This window comes from Dryobates pubescens, chromosome 15, assembly GCF_014839835.1.
Source record: "Dryobates pubescens isolate bDryPub1 chromosome 15, bDryPub1.pri, whole genome shotgun sequence".
In the NCBI taxonomy this organism is placed as follows: Eukaryota; Metazoa; Chordata; class Aves; order Piciformes; family Picidae; genus Dryobates; species Dryobates pubescens.
In genome coordinates this window covers 8,821,133-8,842,977 of record NC_071626.1, presented here as the reverse complement: position 1 = coordinate 8,842,977, position 21,845 = coordinate 8,821,133, and the positions used below count along the sequence as shown (strand labels likewise).

The following is a 21,845-nucleotide window of genomic DNA, read 5'->3' as shown; positions in this document are numbered from 1 at the left end:
CACTGGGCTCTTAGCCACTATCTCAGGAGCCATGCTGGTTCCCTCCTGTCTTTTGCAGACATGCTGCTTCTTCCCCAGAGCCTTCCTCTACCTTCCTTTGGCTCCCTTTCCCTTCCTGTTCTTTTCCCCCTTTCTTTTTCCCATTCCCCCTTGCACAGTTTTCTCCTTTGAAATCAGATCTGACAGCCAAGAGTCCTTAGCATGGCAGGGAGGGAAAGCATCACACTGTTGCTTTAGGTGAGAAACAAGGGCCAGCCCTGAAAGTGCAAGAGGCAGTGAGCTGCCACACTGCTGCTCTCCTTGGCCCTTAGCGAGCTGGGCTGAGAGGACCCTTTCCACAACTCCCTTTTAAGGCCATCAGGGCCCCTTGAGGTGTAGACAAAGGATGTAGATCCCCATTTGCAAGCAAGCCCACCAGATGATAGGACATCTCACCTTTTCTATAACCTGGCCCAGCTCCACCCTTGTTGCCCAGTCAGGAGCGAATTCCTAAAGCCTCTGAGGGATGGATAATTTCCTCCCGTTCCTCCCTTTCCACAAACACCATCCTCCTTCTTCGAGCTTTCCTCTTCCTTCCCTCTTCACTCCGGGACCTGCTGCCTCCCGTCGGAGACCTCAGAGCAGGGAGCAGAAGGCTGTTAGGCAGGCACCATTGCCTTCTAGTGGGACATTGCTGAATGACATCTGTGGCCTTCTGTGTGCTATGCCACCCTGCTCTTCACCCACAGCCAAGCCTCCTCTGTCTCACTACACAGACACAGCAGAACACAATTTGAGGAGCAGAGACAGATGTCCCATCACCAAACATGCTCTGCCCTTCATTCAGTGCCACTCCAGCCACACTTTTTTCTGCATCCTTGGTGTACTGAGCTTCTTTGTGGCTGAGTTAAATGCCTCCACTCATCTCCCCCAGCAGTAAGTCAGCAGCAAACAGAAGAAGGGAGCATTCTGCTAGCACTGCCTTCACAAGCACCTTCCTGATCAATGTGGTGTGTGCAACAGCTTCAGCATGGTTCTGCCACAGGAGTGGGCACATGGCACACGGCCTTGATGGAGGCAACCTCAGAGGCTTCCATCTAGGTTATCTGCATCGACTCTTGGCATGTCTGGGTCACTCTCTACACTCTTCTTCCCATAGGACTGAATTTGCAGATCATCTAGATGGGGTTTGCCCCCTTTACACATTACCAGAAGCAAAAGGCCCTTAGTTTTGGAACATCAGCTTTGCAATGGCTTTCAGTGTGTAGGACATGCTCCAGGCTGGGAGAGGTTAGCCAAATGCAGCTTTTTCAGTGGAAAGCTCCATTGTGCCGTGGCAGCAGAATGAGTGATGCTGCTTCTCAGCCAGGAAGTCAATACTCCTAACAGGCTGTGGTGGTCTCAGCACAGAAAGGTCCTCCTTGGGCCATGCTGTTGGCTCTAATGGGAAGATCCACAGTCCAGCAGATGCAATGAAGAGCCATGGCTGCTTGCTCTGACTGTCTGTGCCTTTTTGCAAGAAACAGCCTCATGCTTTAGCAGCCAGCAGCTCAGCTCATTCAGGAAGTTAAAATAAATCACAAGGGGATTTTAGAATTAATTTCTTTAGGAGCTAATTAAAATAGTGGTTGCCTCATTCATTCCAATTAACTCTCACACTGCCTGTGTAAAAGTGCAGACAGAACAGGTTATACACGCAGCAGCAGAACTCGGCTGGTCCTTCCAGCATGTGAAACAGCTCTCCCAGGAGAGCTTTAAGATACAAATCATGGTTTGATTTGGTGGTCAGGGCTCTACTAGAAGGATAGGAACATACAGACTCCCTACTACTGCATAGCAGTGTATATATACAATCTATACATATTTAATGTATGAGGCAGAATGAAAGTGCCAGGCCTTTGACATACAGAGAATGAGAGAGCAGAGAGCTGTGTATCACTAACTTCAGACATCAACCTCTAGGCTCTAGTAAAGTCAACAGTGAGTCCAAAGTCTGTATCAAACATACACCAGGCTGCTCTCTGCCAGACCCAACCTCCCTGTATTGGTTTGACTAGAGACTCAGATCTGACAGATGAACCCCAATAGCTTGAATATCCCTCACAGTATCTTCCTAGGGCAGTGCTGCAGCTCTCAGAGCTTTTTGCTATGTGCACACACACACTCTTTGTCCACACAGATTACTTTTCAGCAGACCTCTTAACCTTCTCTGTTGTCATCAGATGTAATGTGGTCTGAAGAATCTTTCAAGTACATACATGGCAGGAGGAAAAAAGGCCTCACATTTAGATGTTAGATTACATCTTTTAAGTGTCTTCTCTCAACTACAGCTCTAACTGATCAAACATCTAGATGTTTCACATCTTTGTCACCAGCAGAGAAGGCATTTCTTTTAAAGGAACACTCTCTCCTAGTCCAGCAGCCCCTGCAACCCACTCAGGTGTAGCTCCAGCCAGGCAGTTGTTTTCTTGAGTAAGGTAGGTGGCTGTCTGCAGTTTCATGCAGGAGTGATGCTAGGTCCCACGTCCAACACAGCAAGTGCCAAGTTTTCAAGGTCCAGCTGACAAGCAAGGCCTGCCAGCAGCCAGCCAGACCACAGCAATTTAACAGTGACAAGTTGCATGAGGATTCAGACTCACAAAGTCTTGCACTTCAAATGAAGCAGCTTAATTGGGCCCTCAGAACAAGGAATACCCTCTGTGTGGGGGGGAAAAAGTGCTTCAGAGAGTGCTTCAAGGGCACTGTGCTTCTATGATGTCAATATCCTCTTCTCTGCTGACAGCCCACCAGGTAGAGTTGAGTCATAGCAAGGTTCCTGCATGGTTTCCTAGGATTTGAACTTGAAGTAGGCTTCAACTGCAGTGAAGGAAAAAAAGGTGGTGCATTAGGGCAATAGCCTGAACCAGAGAGGCAGGAGGGGAAGGAAACAGCATCCAGGCACTTACTTGCATATTCCTGTGGTGTCATGGCCTGGTTGATGACGCTAGTGAAGGCTGTGATCCAGTCCAGCTGGTCGGTCTCCGTCTCACAAGTGAAGAGGTATTCCCGGTCAGGGGTGACAATGGTGAGGCCATAGTGCCAAGAGAAGTTGCCCTGTGTCCCTGAAGGCAATCCCTTCTGCACACTGTATCCATTCTCTCTGCTGCCCACAAATACCTCACCCTTAGCAAATGCATCCTGAACATCAGAAGGGAAAAACAGGGATTTACAGAAGCTCAGAAGAAGCAGGGAATAACAGCAGTGCACCCAAGAGCAGGGAAAGAACAGGTAAAGACCAGGGATGTGGCAGCAAAAATACTTGAAAGTGGTCAGAGGACTCAGAAAAGCAGGGAGGAGACTATGCTCAAAGGCAGCAGCAGAAGGGAAAATTTAAGAGCAATAGGTCTTGAGAGGCCTGAGGGAGGAACTGCTGCTCCAGTCTCTCCATGTCACACCCCCCACCCCACGTCATTCTCCTCCCCATCACCACCTTTACATTGCTGCCCTCCTTGTTCCCATTGTCTGCAGGCAATGAGAAAAATACAGAAAGCCTGTGGTGAAACGAGTGGGATGCACAGGGGAAGAGCCAGAATCATTTCAGAGCAGCTGGGGAACAAGCTGCAAGCATCCCTACTGCAAAGCGAAGACTCCTGACTGTACTTTGACCCTGCCCTCAGCACTGTTGCCTGCAGCTGCCAGAGGTCAGATCTCCCCCTCACCAAGGGATCCTTGAAGTACATGAGCCTGCGGTGATCCAGCGTGAACCAGCGCTTCTTGAAAGCCTCCCTCTGCTGTGAAAGGAAGAGGCGACATAGGTAAGGGGACAGTGCCCTCTGCCGCGAGCAGTGCGAATGGAGACCCAAAATCCATCCCAACCGCTGGAGCCAAACCCCTGCCTTAACAACAGCCTCCTCCTCGCCATTTCTGACCACAGAGAGGAGATCAGTGTCGGGTTTTTCAGTCCCAACTGCTGTCCCCAACTCTTGGACTTCTGTGAAAGATCCCAGAGTTGCGACAGGAGAAATCTAGATGCTAAATACCTGTAAGGTCACGCACACACAGACACATGCAGAGGGATCTGTTGCTCTGGGAGAAAGCAGGCACTCTGGCTTCCTTTACTTTCACATGTGTCCTTCCCCTTCCTTCTATTGTCCCCTCCCTTGGTGCACACACACTGCTCTCATGGGTGTCTAAAGAGTCGGGGGGGAAGGGGGAAACAGCAGGAGAAAAACATTGAAGTAGGGAAGGTCAGTGGGAGGTCCCTGTTAGATTCTTTTTCTCCCACAGCAGCTCACCTTGGGACCAGTCTTCTCCATGTATCCTTCCTTCAGGAAGTTTCTTGTCAGTCGATTTTTAATCTGACAAAAAGGCACAGGAAACCTTCACTTAGCCAGGTTTCTTTGCTAGTCACTTCTGCCATCCACCCTTCCTTCTACTGACCCAGATTCAGCCACCTTTTGAATTCATGTTTGCCAGAACTGCCTACCCAGGAGTCACTTCTGTCTGCAAAGTGCCCAGAAATACCATAGAATCATAGCATTGTTAGGGCTGGAAGGGACCTCAAGGATCAATTAGTTCCAAACCCCTTGCCGTGGGCAAGGACACCTCACACTAGATCAGGTTGCTCAGAGCCACATCCAGCCTGGCCTTAAAAACCTCCAGGGATGAGGCTTCCACCACCTCCCTGGGCAACCTGTTCCAGCATCTCACCACCCTCATGGGGAAGAACTTCTTCCTAATATCCAGTCTGAATCTACCCATTTCTAATTTTGTTCCATTCCCCCTGACACCCTAAAAAGTCCCTCCCCAGCTTTCTTGTAGGCCCCCTTAAGATACTGGAAGGCCACAATAAGGTCTCCTTGGAGTCTTCTCTTCTGCAGATATCACAGAGCAGTTGTCCTCTGGCCACTACAGGCCCTTTTACACAGGCTTTCTCATCCCTCCATCTAAACACTGCCATTTCCACCTCAGTATCTGGGTTTCTAAGGGACTCTTTCATCACATCCCCAAGTACTAGCAGGAGATCAGCAGTGATCTGGGGCTGCCTTACCTCATTATCACTGGCAATAGGAAATGCTACCTTCAGATAATGGAACTGCACGGAGCGAATGGCATTGAACCAGTCCACTACCTCCTGAGGATGGAAAAGGACAAGACAAGCTTAGTGAGAGCAGCGACAAGCCAGCTCATCTCACCTGGCTGCACCCAACCCTATGTTAACTACAAACACAGCCAGCTCTCCCTCCCCACCACTGACTGCATCTCCCTCGCACAGAGAGAGCCAGCAGAGCTGCCCCAGGCAGCACATCCTCTACGGCAGCTCCTCTCACACAAACCAACTCAGCCTGTGCTCCTGCCCTGCTCCCTGCAGCAAAACTCTCTCACAGACAGACAGACACAGACCCCCACACACCCTGTCACACATGCACACTCTGTCCTGTCTGTGCTTCAGACCATTTAATTTCAGCAGCTTCTCAAATCAGCTCAATTGCTTTGAAGTGTTTGAAGCTAAGCCCAGATACCTTTCCACTTTCATGGTAGACAAATATATTCCTGGTCTTGTTGTCTTTGAGATAGGTGATCTGCAGGCCATTGGGGTTCCCAATCTTCACTGGCTGGAAGGTAGCATTGATGACATCTATTTTAACATTGATTTTGGGTTCCTTGGCCTGAAAACAAAATGACATGGTCATGGATGAATGATCCTAGCAGGAAGGAGACCTGAGTGGTGTGAGGCAAGGTTAAAAGGTTTTAAAGGGTAATAACTGCCCCTTCCCAACACAACTGTTGTAGCAGTGAAGCCCTGATAGTGCATCTGACTTTAGAGGTGAGCCAGTGTGAAAGCTAACTGACCTCAAAAGGAAAGAGCCCACTCCTAGCATCATAGAACAGTTTGGGTTGGAAGGGATCTTTAAAGGTATTCTAGGCCAACTACCCTGCAGTGAGCAGGGACATCTTCAATGAGATCAGGTTGCTTGGAGCTCCATTCAACCTGACCTTGACTGCTTCCAGGGATGGGGCTTCTACCACCCCTCTGGGCAACCTGTGCCAGTGTTCCACCACACTCATTGTAAAAAATTCTTCCTTATATGTAGTCTCAATTCAACCTCTTTAGTTTAAAACTGTCACCCCTTGTCCTGTCAAAACAGGCCCTACTGAATACCGAAAGGCTGCAGTAAGGTTTCCCTGCAGCCTTCTCTTCTCCAGGCTGAACAACCCCAACTCTCCCAGTCATTCTTCACAGAGGTGTCCCAGCCCTCTGACCATTTTTGTGGCCCTTCTCTAGAGCTGCTCTAACAGGCCCATGTTTTTCTTGTGCTGAGAACTTCAGAGATGGATAAAATACTTCAGGTGAGGTCTCACCAGAGTGGAGTAGAAGGACAGAATCATCTTCCTTGACTTGCTGGGTCACACTTCTTTTGATGCAGCCCAGGATACAATTTGCTTTCAGGGTTGCAAGTGCACATCGTCAGCTTATGTCCACCAGTCACCCCAAGTCTTTCTCTGCAGGGCTGCTCTCCAACCCTACACCCCCCCAGCCAGTATTGATACCAGGGGTTGCTCTGACTATGTGCAGGACTATGCACTTGGCCTTGTTGAACCTCATATGCAGTCCACACAGCTCCACTTCTTGAACTTCTTGTCCAGGTCCCTCTGGGTGCCATCTCCTGCTCCTCCCTACCCCAAGCCATTCCCTCTCTTGTAACAGTATATTAACACTTGCCCCATTCACTTCAGGGAAATGAATGAGAGGAAAAGTAGCCCTCCTCAGAACAAACCCAACAGCAGGGTTTTGCTGTCTTGGCTCACGGTGGGCTGATGCTGGTTCCAGTGATGGTGCAGGGTTACACAACCAAGCAAATGGACAGGGGTGAAGTGAAAGATCAGCCATTTCATCAGCAGTGAGGGAAGGGTGTAGGGAAGCACAGAGGGAGGACATGGGGAAATGTCAGCCTGACAGTAGGAAGGGGACCCCTCTCTTCGGTAGCACGGTTGTTGTTATCATCACTGGCCTGGGGTGAGCAAGCCAACTACCTCAGAAACATGCACAGGAAATAGAAACACCACACACTGAGGTGGGAATTGATCACCATACTCACATCATGCTTGGTGAAATACTTCAGGCACCCCTCTCTCTCAGACAAGAGGAACTTGCGTGGTAGGAACTGCCCATTGTCTCGACCTCGCTTCCAGAGGATGCCTTCTTTCACCCCTAGGAACAGAAATGCCACTTTTAAGAGCAATCCCCCACAGGCACAGCACACATCACAGAGCTGCATGTAGCCTGGGATCCCAGCAACATCTCTGGGGTAAAGCACATGATGGAGTATTGCTGAGAACAAACACTTGAGAAGGAGAAGTCTCATCTCTGACTTACAGATGAAGATGGCAGTGTTTCTGGGTTTGTAGCCCAGATAAAGGGTCACCAAAGCACATTCCCAGATGCTTCCCAACTCCTAGCCTGCTTCCCACTATGGCCTTTGGCAATGTGAGCATCCCTCCTGTAAATACCAGAGTCCTGGCCCATGCCCTGGTGGGTGACCAGAACTCTCTCCATTTGACACTGTAGGCCCCTGGGCTCCAGCACCTTGTGTTACAGCACTGGCAGTCACATTTCAAAGACAACTGCCAAGGTTAGAGGGGGTGGTATACAGCAGGCCATAAATTCCTTACTGTTGAGGTCTGACTCCATCAGGACAGCAACTGCCTTTGAAAAAAATGCCAGCTGGTAAGAGCAAGCCTGGAAGCAACCCATGGAAGCCAACCGATACTGCTCACAACTCAGTTAACTAACTCCCTCTAGAACAATGCCCTGGAAGTATCAGCTGGCTCCTCAGGAAATGTGCCACATTAACACTCTGAGCTTTCTCCTCGTGGTGCTCAGAAGCTTCCAGTGAAGGCAAGAGGCATGCTGCTGTGCTCTGCTCTTACCATCAGAATAGGGCAGCTGCTTTCCTGGCTCGGTGAACTCTCTGCGTTCGTATTTGGCCCGTATCCACTGCTCTCTCAGCACGCTGTGAAGAGAGGTGACAGGTTGCTCAGAAACAAGCTGGAGGAACCCAAACCTGCCCTTCCCCCTTTTCTCCCATATGCAGCAACTTACTGGCAGTCGTTGTAGGTCGGCTGGTAATAGTAAATGGGGATGTGAGCTTCATATATGGCTTTAGTCACAGCGTTCCCATGCTTGGCCAGAAACTGCAGCGTTAGACAGAGAGTTAGTGCCCTCTCTTTGATGTACACTCATGTTGGACCTTTTTTCTTCCCTGACCCAGTACAGGACTAGATGCACATAGAGCTCCAGTGGAGTATTCTCTTTCCCCTCCACTGCAACATCCCAGCAAAGCCTGGCTGCAGAAGGGTGGGTCTCAAAGGTCTTGTCTGCTCTCAGAAGTTACACTGACTGCCATAATAGGTGCCATAAATGGCACTTCCATGGGGCTGGGTGCACACACATTCAGCAGAGCTTCTGCCATGCCTGCATCTCTGGGGAGTCCAAGTTCAACAACAGTGCTGTCTGGGAGGACATTCTGAACCTCTTTACCCCTCTCCAAAGAGCAGCAAGATAAAGATTATTTTCTTTGGATCTCTGGAAAATTGTTTTGAGTCCTCTGAAGATTAATGGGTTGGGGGGGGGGGGGGAGTGAGAAGGAGAAGTCAAGTTCCCACAAAATGCCATTTTTCTCAAGAGATCACATTGTATCTGGAAACTCTTTTCAGAGCATGGAATTGCCCAAGTTTTTAACCTTGGAATGCTAAAACCAAGAGGAGATACTGGGGCCAGATGGTGATGTCAAGTGGGAAATGTATAATCTGGAGCTACAAAGGCCCTGAACCTTGGCAAGATGTGTTGCCAGAGTTCTGCATTTGCCATAAAGTCACAGCACATGGGGAGACACACAGGGCATCCTACCTCTCCCAGGGGGTTACAGGGAGTTCTCTCTGCTTGACTATCCAAAGCACGAGTGGCAAAGAGACAAATCAGATTAGATCTCCATCTCTGTGAGGCCAAAGGGCTAATTTTACCAGGACAATTAAAGTATGGCCTAGACCTAACCCACTGACATACCAGTGGGGATACAGCTCTCACCTGCACCTGAGCATCATCCCAGTGGTCCATCTTCAGGGATTTGACTTTGCTGATGCTAGGGATGTTGCGGTGAATTCCTGAACAGCTGAGGCATATAAAGACACCCAAAGTAGAGGATGCCCAGTCAGGATCTGAGGGTATAAAAGACTGCATGACTAGAAGTAATGAATTCCCCTGGAAGATGTGCCTCAGCTGAGAATGTGGTCCTGAGAAACAGAGAGCTGCCTGACCACAGTTTCAGATGAGCTGATTAACTAACACACAGATGCCTGTCAGGAAAAAGCATAGCTATTAGTCCTGCCTCTCCCTGCCCCCTTCACCAACAACTTCACCTGAATCTCAGTTGACCTGAACGTGAAAAAACTCTGAAGTGCTCTGTGAACTCCTTTTGTGTAAAAGGTCACTCACCATGAAAATTAAACCACCTGTGGGAAAAGACTCCAGGAGCTGTTTGGTGCAACACAGCAACAGTGTCTAGCAGCCTTGAATCAGAAAGTTTCCTGGGCCAATTTAAGAAGGTAAAATGGTATTAATTATCCCAGTCTTTATTTGGCTTGGGTGGTACAGTCCTCAGACTGGGTTAACCCTTTTGAGAGGGCAAGCCCTTCAGTAAAGAAAAGTCTCCAAGGTGCCTGTGGCAGGTTGTCAGTTAAGAGCTGAGTCACAGAGGAGACAATGCCCTCCTGAATCATGCCTTCTTTCTGAAGCAGTTAGGATTTTGCAGGGAGCTTTCCTGTCAGGTCCTGACTGAGCATGACCTTGATTTGTATTTGAGATCTGACATGATTAAAACCCACAGTACTGCAGCTGCACAGGCCCTGCTCCTCTGGCACTACCACGTCCTTGTCCTTCTTCCCACCAGCACTGGCGGCATCTCCTTCTTCCTCTTTTGCCAACTCACCTCCAGGGAGAGGAAGCAAGTATCCAGGGCAGTGCTTCTCCTTCCTCTCGACCCCAGGCTCCTTTGTAGTCCAAATAGCCAGTACTGCATAGCTGCTATAGACCAGCCCCATCTCCTTGCCTCCTATTCTTCCTCTAGCAGCTCTTGGGGACTCACCCGACTTCCTTCTAGCAGGCTTTGGGGACTCACCTGGCTTCCCACAGTCTGCACACAATGAGTTTTCTGCTCTTCTCCACACCTCCTTCAGGGCCTTCATGATCCGCTCGTTGCCTCCAGCCATCACCTCTGAATGCTACCCCTCCAGGCAGGGCAGGGCAGCCAGGAGGGCAGCTGCCTGCACCTTCTGCACCTGCCGGCCAGCCCACTGGGTTGCCCAAGGAGGAAGAAGCCAGCAAAGCTAAAGCTCTGGCAGACCAGGAAAAGGGGAAGGCAGGCTATGAGGCTAATGCAAGGAGTTCGGAGGCTTGACAGAGCACCTGAACCAGCTGAGCACAGGCAAGGGCAAAGAGGCTGGAGGCTGAAGTGCACCCAGACTGTGAGTGAGGAGGAGGAGATCTGCCCCATGGGCGTGGAGGGAAGTGCAGCAATTAACCACAGAACTGGTTTTTCCGCATTTCTGCTGGTGAAAGGACAGGCCAGGAAAAGAGTGCAAGCAGCCGGGGAGCTGATAAAGGCAAGGCAGATCTGGATGAGCTGCCTCTTGGCCATCAGGCTGTGTCAGGGCTCATCAAACTCTGTGGGCTGGGGGAGTTGGCTCTGGCATCACGACCTTCCAGAGTCAGCTGGCCACCATGTAAGCATTACATCCATTTTTAAGGCAAGGAGTGGAGGGCAAGAAAAGTTATTTAAGAGTTCAGCCAGTCACTCAACCCAAGTGATGAGACCATGGAGATTCTGATGCCCCCACCTACTACATGCTGATACCTTTCTCCACTGCCTACAGAAAGCATGGCTGTTTGTCCAGGCTCTGCACCGGAGACTCGGTGTCAGAGCCAAGACGCATCCCCACACTCGCCTCCCCCAGCTATGAGAAGCAGCACAGGCACCACCGACAGCATGCAATGACTTGAATAAGCAATAGCTTGAAATAAACTTTTAGTCCTTTATTAAAGAAATGCAAACATTAATTATTTGGAGCAATGACCTTCTATTAAAGAGATGAAGATGTAAAATGCTCTCAGGGGAGTGGCAGCCTCAGGGCAAGAGACTGGGTGCTACACTACTACACTGGCTTCACACGACAGTGATGTTGAGAGCCTTCTGCTGGGAAAGGGCTGAAGAGGAGTGGGAGCTGGAGGCACCCAAGCCTTAAGAAATGCCCTGTCCACTCCAGGGTGGGTGCCACCACTGGGCACAAACACCTGCAAAGTCCGCGGCGGTGGCTTCTCTCTCCTGCCTTAGTCTTGTGGCAGAAAGCGCCCCAGGAGCAGGCGGGGGGATCCCCACCCCTGCCCCCGCACCAGGGGGACAAGACGACCCAACACCGACTCCACTCTGCTCCTTCAAGCCACCCCGCAGCCAGAGCGGGGGCATCGCTGTGCCCCTCCCGCGACCCCGCAGCCCCCTGCCGGCGATGCTCAGGGCATCCCCACCCCCTGGAGCCGCTTGCCCTCAGTCCAACAGCGGCTCAGCCTCAGGTCCTTGCAAAAACACCGACCCCGCAACAACCCTGCACCGGCGAGCTCCGGGAGGCACAAAATGGCCGGCACGGGGCGGAGCTGGCCTCGCACCGCCGGGCGGGGGCGGAAGGGGCGGGCGGCGGCGGCGGCGGCAGCGTGGTACCGGCGGCGGCAGCGTGGTACCACCATGGGCCGCAAGAAGAACAAGAAGAAGGGCCCGGGAGGTCGTGCGGGGCGGCTGGTGGTGACTTTCGACGAGGAGAAGCGAAGGTGATGTTGGGCGGGCTGCGGGGGAGCGGGCAGGGACACGCCGTCCCTGTGGAAGGGGTCGCTAAAAGCTGGGGTGGGGGATTCTGTGTTGTCGGCGGCAGGGAGTACCTGACCGGCTTCCACAAGCGGAAGGTGGAGCGGAGGAAGGCGGCGCTGGAGGAGATCAAACGGAAGCTGAAGGAGGAGGAGAGAAAGATGAAGGAGGAGGTACCCGCACGCACACGCCCTGGCCCTCCGTGGGACAAGGGTGGCCCCGTCCTGCTGCGGCGGGCTGGGACGCAAGGGCCGGGCGGAGGGGCAGGAGGGGTCTTCGGGCTTCCTCTTCGCCGATTGCCGGAGGACGGGGCCGTGCCGGGCTGGAGCGGCAGGAGCGCGGCAGTGACCTGTTTCCCTCCCTCAGCGGCACCAGGAGTACCTGAAGATGCTGAGCGAGAGGGAGGAGGCGCTGGGTAGGTGCTGGGACCCCGGCGGCAGGGCGGGAGGTGGGCGCCTGTGGTCTGGGCCTTTGTCTGGGTGAGCAGAGCTGGAGCAGGGATGTCCTCACATCACCTCCCTAGAATAGATCCTCACTCCTTGTGCATCCTCCTGGGAGGCTTGGCAGCGATCTGAGCGGTGATCCCCTCTGCCCCTGGCAGAAAGGGATGTCAAGTGGGTTATACAGAAAGGAACAAGTAGGAGGACGTCTTTAAAGCGTTACCAGGTCCCTTCTGTTCGGTGAAGCAACTTGCCCTTCCTGCCTGTGGTTCAAGCCCCTCAGCTCTTTAACCCTGTGTGCAAAGTCTCCCATCCCACCTCGGCAGAACAGGAATGAGTCTTGTGAAAAGTCAGGCACTTTGCATGCAGGATTTCTTGTCTTGACAGATGAGGCTGATGAGCTGGAGCACCTGGTGACATCGCAGACAGAGTCTGTCAACATTGACCACCCGAACCACATTGTGACTGTGACCACCATCAGTGACCTGGACCTCTCAGGAGCACGCCAGCTGGGACTAACCACCCCTGTGGTAAAGCTGCTTGCTGCCACTTTGATTGTACCAGCCATAAATGTCCTTGGGGCAGGCTAGGTAGGGCTGGTACTCCTGACTATGCCCAAGGACTTGCAGGTGTCTGGCAGCAGGGATAAAAAGGGAAACTTCTAACTTTCCCATTCCTCCACACTTTCTGTTGGGCCTCTGAAGAGAAAGAAATGTCCAATCTGAGCAGTTCTCTCCAAACCTCCCTGGAATCCTTTGCTAGTCCCAACTGATCTTCTGGAGGAGAATACAGTATTTTAAAAGCCAATGCAATGCAAGCAGCAAGATTTCAGACTGTACGTGGTCTGTGTCCAACCTCTTTCCTGTGTCCTCTCCAGGAAAAATTACTGTTAGCATGAGGAGAGATTTCTGTCATGACTGTGCTTAGACTAGGAATAAGTAAACCCTTAAGTTCTGGTTGTGGTTACTTTTATTCTCAAAAGATATTGTAACTCATTTGTTTCATGGAGGCTTTCAGGCACTGGTTGACTTGATCCTTTGGGTCTTCATGGCATGTAGCTACATTTGAGCTCTTTGGGGAAGTATCTGTGTTTCATCTGTTACATTTATGAGCTCATTTCTCAATCTGAAAATCCACTTAAAGACATCTTGATAGTAATTTAAGCAAAAAAAACCAAACCCTAAACCCTTCAATTCACAGCTTAGACTTGAGTTGCATGGCCATTAAGATTGTACTGAAGGTTTTGGATGTTGGAGTGGATTACTGTAGGACTTATTACCAGTTGGCCTTTTCTGAGGGGCTGCAATAAGAAACCCTGAGATTTTTGACAGTAAGGGATGTGGAGAATTGAAAAATACTTCATCTGGGGCTAGATGAAGGCAGCAGAAACACTGGAATCATAAAGCTGCCTGTTTCAATGTGTCTGCAGGGATTTGGTTTTAATCTCTTTGCTTCGTTTTTAAGGGGAAAAGCGATGAAGAGAAAGGGGGAAAAGAAGAGAAAGGAGAAGAGGCGATGAAAAAGCCTGTGAGAACAATGCCCAAGAAGTCCAGAAACCCCCTGCTGTCTGAGAAGTACGTATAAATTAGTTTACCTGCGTGCTCATAGGGAGGATCTCTTGTTCCCAGACCCGCGGTGTGGCTGCAGGGAGGGGATGCGGCGCTGTCTGCACCAGCGGGCAGCAGCCAGCAGAGGGCAGTGGCAGAGCGCAAGGCTGCCCCTGACGCTCCGTTCCCATCGCGCCGATCTCGGGTGGCAGCGGCGGCGGCAAGGGGAGGATGCGGCGCAGGGCGGGCTTTGTCCGTAACTGTTTACCTTGTCTTTCCTCTCGGCAGGCATTGCAGCGTGCAGGGCTTTTCCCTAGCACTGAAGGTGCTATAGCAGCGTTCTCCACGTTTTTCAGGATCATGACTGCTTTGGGAATGTGGGGAATTAAACGTGACTGTGGTGGCTGGGTAGCCCATTACTCACAACATTCGTTTTGGTTATTACTGCACATGCAGACTTGTGGACTTCCTGCTCTGTCAGGGTGATGCCTGGCCCAGTGGAGTTCCTCTGGGACTCGCCAGGGCTGGCATCCGTTCCCGCTGGGCCACTCAGGGCTGTCCTGCTATTGTTGTGCTCCCGTTGTTGCCTTGCTCCTGCAGACTTTTGCCCCAAACGTTTTTCTCTTCCTACCCTTTACAGGATCTCTTCTCTTACTGCCACGCTGCACATGCACAGCCGGAAAAAGAGAAAAGGAAAGAGACTGCAGCGGGGGCAAGGCCCACGCAAGAAAGTCCAGAAATCCACCGGGCGAACAACTAAGACTCAGCGACGGAGGCTGACAGGCAAAACAGGCCATGACCAGGATTAGTGGAGAAGTTAGTGCTCAGACCAGCAGCTGGGACAGTGCTCCACAGCTGGCCTGCTGCTCTTTGGAGCCCCTTTGTTGTGGGTCTCATCTGCTTGGCTCTCTGACTAGCAGTGAGCCCAGCTGCACCCGCCTCTTGCTTCCTGAGCACTGGCCACAGGGACTAGATACTACCCATTTATTTCTGCAGGGATCTCCAGCTAAGTGCCTGGGTGCCACAGAGTCTCTGAAAACTTCTGCTGGAGGTCACGTATTCTGTTTGGCATAATCCAGAAGTCCTTGGGCCTCTCCTTCCAGAGCTTATACTTGGCTTTATCAGAGGAGAGGATCTGGGGCAGAGTGCAACAGGCACTTTGTCAGAGCAATTTGAGGCTTGGAAGAGCTCTGCTTCCACTCATGCATCAGTGCCCTGGCATTTCTGCCGTGCAGTAAATCCTTTTTCCATGGAGATGGGGTGTCATCTTGTTCCATGTGTTTCCTCTTCAGTGCCACACCTGAATGCAGAGGTACTTCTTGTTTGGTACCTGTGCCAGGTGAAATTAATAACTTTGTGAATAAATCTTTATGAAGTCATTTTGCTAAGGAAAAAAAACCAAACACAACCACTTGTGACTTATTTGAAGTGCAACAGCTACTGTGCTAATGCCAGTACCAACTGGAAAAGAGGGGAGACAATTCCTAGTGCTTAAAGAATATTGAAATCTGCTGGTGCTTGGAAATGAAATAGCTAGGAGCTATTTCTGTGGTAATACACAGCCAGCCAGAGCAGGAATGGCTCATTCCATTGTCTGCTGAATGTGCTGATCTTAATTCTGATAGCTCAGGGAAGTATGAAATGCCCTAATGCCCTTGCTGTGTGTGTGTGGCCCTCTCTGGGATGGGAGGGGCAGAGGCTGCCCTTTACCTCATGGCTGCTGCAGTCAGCAGTTAATTGCCTGCCTTCTTGGGACTTCAGTGTATGTTTTTTAGCATGGATGCCTTCAGTGTAGGGGGGAAGGTTTGCATGGTTGTGGTGGCAAAACTGAGGCAAAAAAGTGAGGCTAGGCAGCATGCTGGACTCTGCCCTGGAGTATCTGCAGAAGATGGTGGCTGTTATCCTTCTGTCAGCTGGGCCTCCTCCCATGCCACATGTGTACTGGCAGGGAAATGACAAAGGAAGAAAAGGCCTGTGTGGCCAAAACCCACACCAGAAAATTGGCAACCCAGCAATGGGCAAGCACATGGATTCCTCATGCCAGAAATGGGAGGGGAAAGAAAACCGTGCCTGAGGCTTCATGGAGGAACATCAGAGCAATGCTGATGGCTACCAGCCACTAAAGCTAACAGCACCAGCTTGACATCTCTGTCCCATCATTTCTGGGCACATGCACATGTGTGTGCACAGAAATTGTTCACTGTTGAGGAGAAGGGTATGATCCCAACACTGCCAGCAGCTGCATCATTTCTGCTAGTGCATGTTCTGGAGGGAACTGGGTGACATGTGGTGAGGAGCAGGGTTGTTTAGCACCTCCTTTTCTCTTCTGAAGAAGGTAAATAAGGGGGAAGTGGACACTGCTACCCATGTGCCATTGATGCCTTATGTGCTTGGCCACACATTTCTTGGAACACCTCCAGGGATGGTGACTCCACCACCTCCCTGGACAACCTGACAATTTCCCTGTACCTAATAACTTCCAAGCCTTTATCAAATGTCAGCTGAAATCTCCGATGGCCTCTTCCATGCTCTGAAAGCTTCCAGTTTCTGCTGGAAGTTGTTTCCACATTAAAAGGGAAAAAAATAATAGGTGGGGGTGGAGGGGTAATGTGGAAAAAGCTGAGAAGAGAACTGTTAAATCCTGGATGGTGTTAACTATCAGGGTTGTTCTCTGCCCTATTGATTTCTCCATTTGATCGATTACAGCTTTATTTTGTTATGTAAATTACTGCCTCAGCCCATGCCTGCTGTCTTCTGTTACTCAGGGGGGGTGTGTGCAGTCTGGCCACCCCAGGATATATTGGATCAAGGATATGATCTCCCCCACACAACTTAGTGCATGAAGTGTTTACCAGACACATCAGAGTTCATACCAGACTGTGACTTTAAATTCTCACTTGCTGTTTCCTTTTGTTTTCCAAGATGGATTTACTGTTTCCTTTTGTTGCTTGGTTTTTTTCCCCCCCTCCCTAGCTGCTCGGTTTTGAACTGCACAGGAGGAAGCCAATTCCACCTCAACGAGAGGAGAATCTTCTTTACTGTGAAGGCTACGGAGCTCTGGAACAGGCTGCCTAGAGAGGTTGTGGAGTCTCCTTCTCTGGAGACTTTCAAAAGCCACAGAGGCATGTTCCTGTGTGGTCTGCCCAAGGTGATCCTGCTTTGGCAGCAGGGTTGGACTTAGATGATCTCTAGAGGGCCTTTCCAACCCCTAACATCTATGATTCTAGGAAATACAAGGTACCTGCAAAAAGCAGCGTGCTACTGGAGCTGCTGCTCCGAGAAGGAAAAGCAGAGACCGGCAGCACCCTGTGTCCTCCCCCTTCCGTGGCCTACACACAGGCTTTTCACGCTTGGCTCTGCAGCTAGGCCACCTCGGGCACCTGCGCCCGAGGGCTGGCACAGACAGATGTGAGGCTTTGACGTGGGCTGCCACACCGGGGTTGCCACGCATGATGGCTCCCACTGGCTAGACTGCGATTCCGCACACATGCGCGCACAGAAATGTAATTGGGATTACGGAGGATCAAACCCGGACCGGCAGCCAGAGAGGTCAGACAGTTTGGGGAAAAAACAGGAGCACAGCACACAGGCTTCTGAGCCAGCTGGGTGGTAATTGGCACACTGTATTTATTGCTGTTCAGTAGCATATCGAGCCTGAGGCTGGGCCCAGTGTGGTCCCTCGGCTGCTTCCAGTAATGAACCGGGGAGAAGCAGCTACTGGCAGAGAAGAAGCTATTGGCAGAGTGACAAGAAGTTTGGGGGTCTAATGGAGCTAAATAACTGGGGGTTGTTTGGGAAAGACAGATGTGAAGAGTGGATGCAAACCACCTTCAATGGGTAAACAAAAAGTGCAAATAAACTCTTTTTAAACGTTGATCAGGACAGTGAAGAGAGAGAAGTTGAAGTGTAGCAGGAGCAATGGAGGACAAAGGTGATGTACATTTCGCTAATAATAGCAAGGCTCAGGCAGGGCTTGTGCTTGGCCGGGTGAAGCCCGGGTTAGACAAACCTCTCTGGGAGATGCTGTGGGTAGGCATGACCTCGTGCTGGAGCTGTGCTGGGGACACGGTGACGTTCAGCTGGCTCAGTGCTTGCAGAAGAGTCCACTGCTCTGGCACCTGTTTAGGGTTCAGGTTAACTAACGCCTGGGGTGACGCTTCCGGGGTAGTACTGGGGCAGGCAGAGAGGCGGGCCCGGGGGAGGCGCAGGGTTGGGGGATGAGCTGCAGCTCAGTGCCCCCTTCCCAGCCCCGGGTCCGCCATGCTCCGCCCGGCCGGGTCGATCGCCCACCGACACGTGGGTGCACGCACCAGTGGATGCTATGGTCCCCTCCCGCGACAGCCAATCACAGAGCGATATTCAAATCTCTGCTCGCTGACAGCCAATGGAAGGGGAAAGGGCGGGGCCTCGCGACCCGCGGTTCTCACGGCGAGCTTCATTGAGGGGGGAGCTCGGCGGGCAGCGAGATCCTGGGAGCCATAGCAAATCTGAGGTACCGGGGGTACTGGGAGGCTCTGGGAGTACTGAGCATGGGGTAGCTGCCAGCTTGCGTGCACGCTAGAGACCCTGAGGACTGCAGCTTTACCCTGGCACTAAGCCTCAAGGGATGGGGGGAGCCCATCAGACAGTGGGATGCCGTGGGCTCCAGTCAAGGATGGCACTCCTTGGGCAGGGGTGGGCAGAGATGTTTGCAGTGTCTCGTGGAGCATCCCTGGCAGGTGGATGCTTAGGTTCTTATTTTGTGTGAACAGGTCAAGAAATATGCCCCAGTGTGAAGGGGGGAGGCTGGAAGGTGCAGACACTGGTGCAACTTGCTGCATTGCAAATGAGTGTGCTGACAAACAAAAATTATCTCTTGGTTTTGACATTGACACTTGGCCCTGGTGGTTTTGGAGAGTAGCCATAGCCTTGATCAGTTGTTCTGAGTCAGGTGTCCATGTTTAGAGGAGCAGTAGAATGTTCACATCAGGGATGCTGGTCTCATCCTACACTGATTTCCTGTCCTTCAAATCATCCCTTCTCTGAACAAATTAGGCAGAACCCTCCCAATACAGAGCACATCCTCAAATCCAAGGACTCAGCCTTTAACCCTATGGGACAGAGGAGTTGATGGTGGGCAAGATGCTTGTGAAAAGCCAGGACAGAAATATGGAGCCCAGCTGTTGCACCAGCAGTGTTTATTGCCTTTCTATGTTTTGCAATCAACTGTCCTACAGGTCTCAGAAACTTTAGTGGGGTCAAGGACTTTAGGAAGAGTCTTGGTGGGTTTCCAAATTTCCTAAACTGCTCATAGTTATCCATTTATAGGGGTAATCAAGAAGAAACATTTCCTTTCTGTGTGTTTTAAGAGAACCTGAAGGAAGAAAACTTCCATCATCAAAATAGCAAAATGTGAGCATGATTCCCTCTGTTTGCAGGGGCTCCCAAACTGAGAGGTGTCAGCAGTTATTTGAGGGTGCAGCACAGTGCCCCCTTCTAAAAGAGGTCCCTGCTGGAGCATACTCTTTTATTATCTATAACAATATGGATCACACTGGTCACCTTGCACCTGGATGTCCTTCGATTCCAATACTGCCAGCTGAGAGCAGCAAACTACAGCCTGGGAATAACACTCCTGCTTCCACAAGGAGCCTGAGGCCAGGAAACCCTAAACTCTGATCTTCTGCTGCTGTTTCTTCCTCCTTTTCTTCCTGGCTGGCCCCTGCCAGCTACTCATCAGCCAAAGATCTTCATCTCTCCTATGGACAATGCCTGGTTCAGTGGATGATATTCCCTGCATGAACTTTGAAGCCAATATATTTGCAAAGAGCCTGTGCCAGCACTGTTTCCGAGCTGCAGAGGCTCACCAGCACATTATCCAGGTGAGCTCCTCTATCCCACCTGCAGGCTATGAATACTTCATTAAGGGCCCCTCTATTCCATCCTGGGACTCCATGTGCCAAAGGCTCAGCTGGGCTTTCTAGATGTCTTTGGAGGAAAGATGAATGAGGAGAGAGTCTTTCCAGGCATGGGAATCCATCATTTAACTGTGCTCAGGCCAGAGCTCGGAGCTGCCTTAGCAGGGAAGGGGTGGACATCAGGTATGAGATAATGGATGCTGGAAGGGAAGGCAGGGGTGTTGCAGATGCAAAGCTACAAGGAGAAAAGGGAAACCTAGCAGAGCAAAGACTGTCCCTGGATTAATCTCTGCTTGATGCCTACTGGTTTTTACAGCCTCCCTTACCTAAAAGTACGGTCCTGGTGGATGTTCCTGTGGCCCTCGGCTCTGAGATTTTGGGCTGGGGCTGAGTCCTGTCTCTGGGGCAGTGGCAGCATGCTGTTCCTGAAGGAGAAGTCAGGAGGGGGATAAATCTCATGGGACTTTGGCCACCAGGTATCTTGATCCAACATGGTCCTTCAGCACAGGGCTGGACGCACAAGCTGCTTGGCTCTGACCAAGCGACAGCTGGTTTCATATTCACAAAGGGTTTCGTGTTGTTTGCTGTCCTCCAAGAGCGACTGGCCTGGGATAATGAAATAGTAATGAGCCTCCCTCTCTCTTTCTCACCCTCTCCCTCTCTGCCCTTGGCCCCAGGCCCTCTAAGGTTACCTCAGCCCTTCGCCCATGATCTGCTTAGAGCTGTCACTTCTGAGCAAATGCCTGTGAGATGCTGAAGGGAAGGCAGTGCGGGCAGCCAGCTCCCCAGAGCCTTCCCCACTGCTGCTCATAAGCCCCGCAGGTAATGGGGCTGGTGAGGACGCTGAGACGCCTACAAACCCTAACAGAGAGAGACAGGGGCTGGGCTGCAGCCTTCTCTGCAAAAACCTCCCTCCCTCTTGGCTCTGTTGCCTCTCCCTGGGCTATCTGGGTGGTGAGGGAGAGAAGCTACCAGTAGCACCAACGCCAGCGTGAGCTTCCCCGAGACCTCACCCGCACGCGCTGTCTCTGGGATGCCTGCAGCTTTCAACATCAAACAGGAGCATCCTGGGGCCTCTCTGGCCTCCTGAAGTAGGAGAAAAATCTCAGCACTGGGCTTGGAGAAGGAGCAAGGGTTCCGAAGGCCAGACTGCCCTCAGAGGAGGAAGAAGCCGGCATTTCAGAAGGGCAGCCTCCCTCCTCATCCTCGGCACGCTGACAGCACCATTGTACCCCCTTCTTCCTCACAGGAGCATGCTGTGAAGCTCTCAGAGCATGATGCCGGCGGCGATGCAGACCCAGGCGGGCCCTGGGATGCCCTCCATATCTTAGCCCCGCAGTGTGAGGTATACGTCTGCGTGGGCCCAGCAGAGGGGACAGAGCGGTGAGTACCAGGAGCTGCGTTCCCTCGGTGGGAAGAACAGAGAAGGGGGAGTGGGAAGCCAAGCAAGGGGGAATAGATGCCTTCTCTGTGATGCTCTGCACACCGGTGCCTGGGAAAAAGGGCTGGGCAACCTCCATGCCAGGCCCTCTAACTGTGTTTATCTTGGCTCTCCCAGGAGAGGTCAGGGGGCCACCAGAAGAGTCTCCTTCTTCCTCACTGCCTCTAGGGTAAGGCTGGTGGTCCCAGGATGGGCTCTCGTAGCCTGTGCCCATCCAGTGGAGAAAGAGATGTTCTGGCTTGAGCTGCTGTGCTTCCATCCACCCCTGAGCTCTGTGGGCTGTGCTGGCCATCAGCTGTTCTCTCTCCCTGCCCCACAGCTGGCACGAGAGCAGAGAATATCCCCTGCTCAGCCCCGGAGCTGAGGGTGAGCACAGAGAAACTGGCACTGACCCCAGCGCCTGTGCCGAAGCCAACTCCACGCTTGCCAGGGTGAGATGGGGATCTCTTGTGGTTTGGGTTATTTTTGGTCTCCCCAGCCCCCTTGGCCCTTCAGTGCCACTTCTGTTGGTCACATTCAGAAGGTCCTGAGATACAAGGGAGGGGATCAGCTGAGACACTTAGTCCCCACAAAGGAGGCTCTCCCTCTAAAAAGCACATGAGATTCGCTCTTGGATTCCTTCCAGTGGACTTTCTGATGTTGTTTCTCAA

At 51.6% G+C, this 21,845-nt stretch overlaps 2 protein-coding genes across 2 annotated transcripts; one reads left to right on the top strand and one right to left on the bottom strand.

Annotated features, from left to right (window-relative positions):
- Positions 1–2,697: 2,697 nt before the first annotated feature.
- On the bottom strand, positions 2,698–10,242 carry LOC104302035 (arf-GAP with dual PH domain-containing protein 1). The gene is made up of 11 exons (XM_009902499.2): positions 10,137–10,242; positions 9,047–9,177; positions 8,063–8,154; positions 7,891–7,973; positions 7,059–7,171; positions 5,481–5,627; positions 5,009–5,092; positions 4,254–4,316; positions 3,678–3,749; positions 2,925–3,156; positions 2,698–2,835 (listed from the first exon to the last, which is right to left on the bottom strand). Exons 1-11 carry the CDS (start codon positions 10,225–10,227, stop codon positions 2,807–2,809), a joined length of 1,137 nt encoding a protein of 378 aa, XP_009900801.2. The 5' UTR covers positions 10,228–10,242; the 3' UTR covers positions 2,698–2,806.
- Positions 10,243–11,718: 1,476 nt separating this feature from the next.
- On the top strand, positions 11,719–14,742 carry NOL12 (nucleolar protein 12). Its single transcript, XM_054168030.1, has 6 exons — positions 11,719–11,836; positions 11,938–12,043; positions 12,237–12,285; positions 12,698–12,840; positions 13,775–13,884; positions 14,498–14,742. Exons 1-6 carry the CDS (start codon positions 11,754–11,756, stop codon positions 14,664–14,666), a joined length of 660 nt encoding a protein of 219 aa, XP_054024005.1. The 5' UTR covers positions 11,719–11,753; the 3' UTR covers positions 14,667–14,742.
- Positions 14,743–21,845: the final 7,103 nt, after the last annotated feature.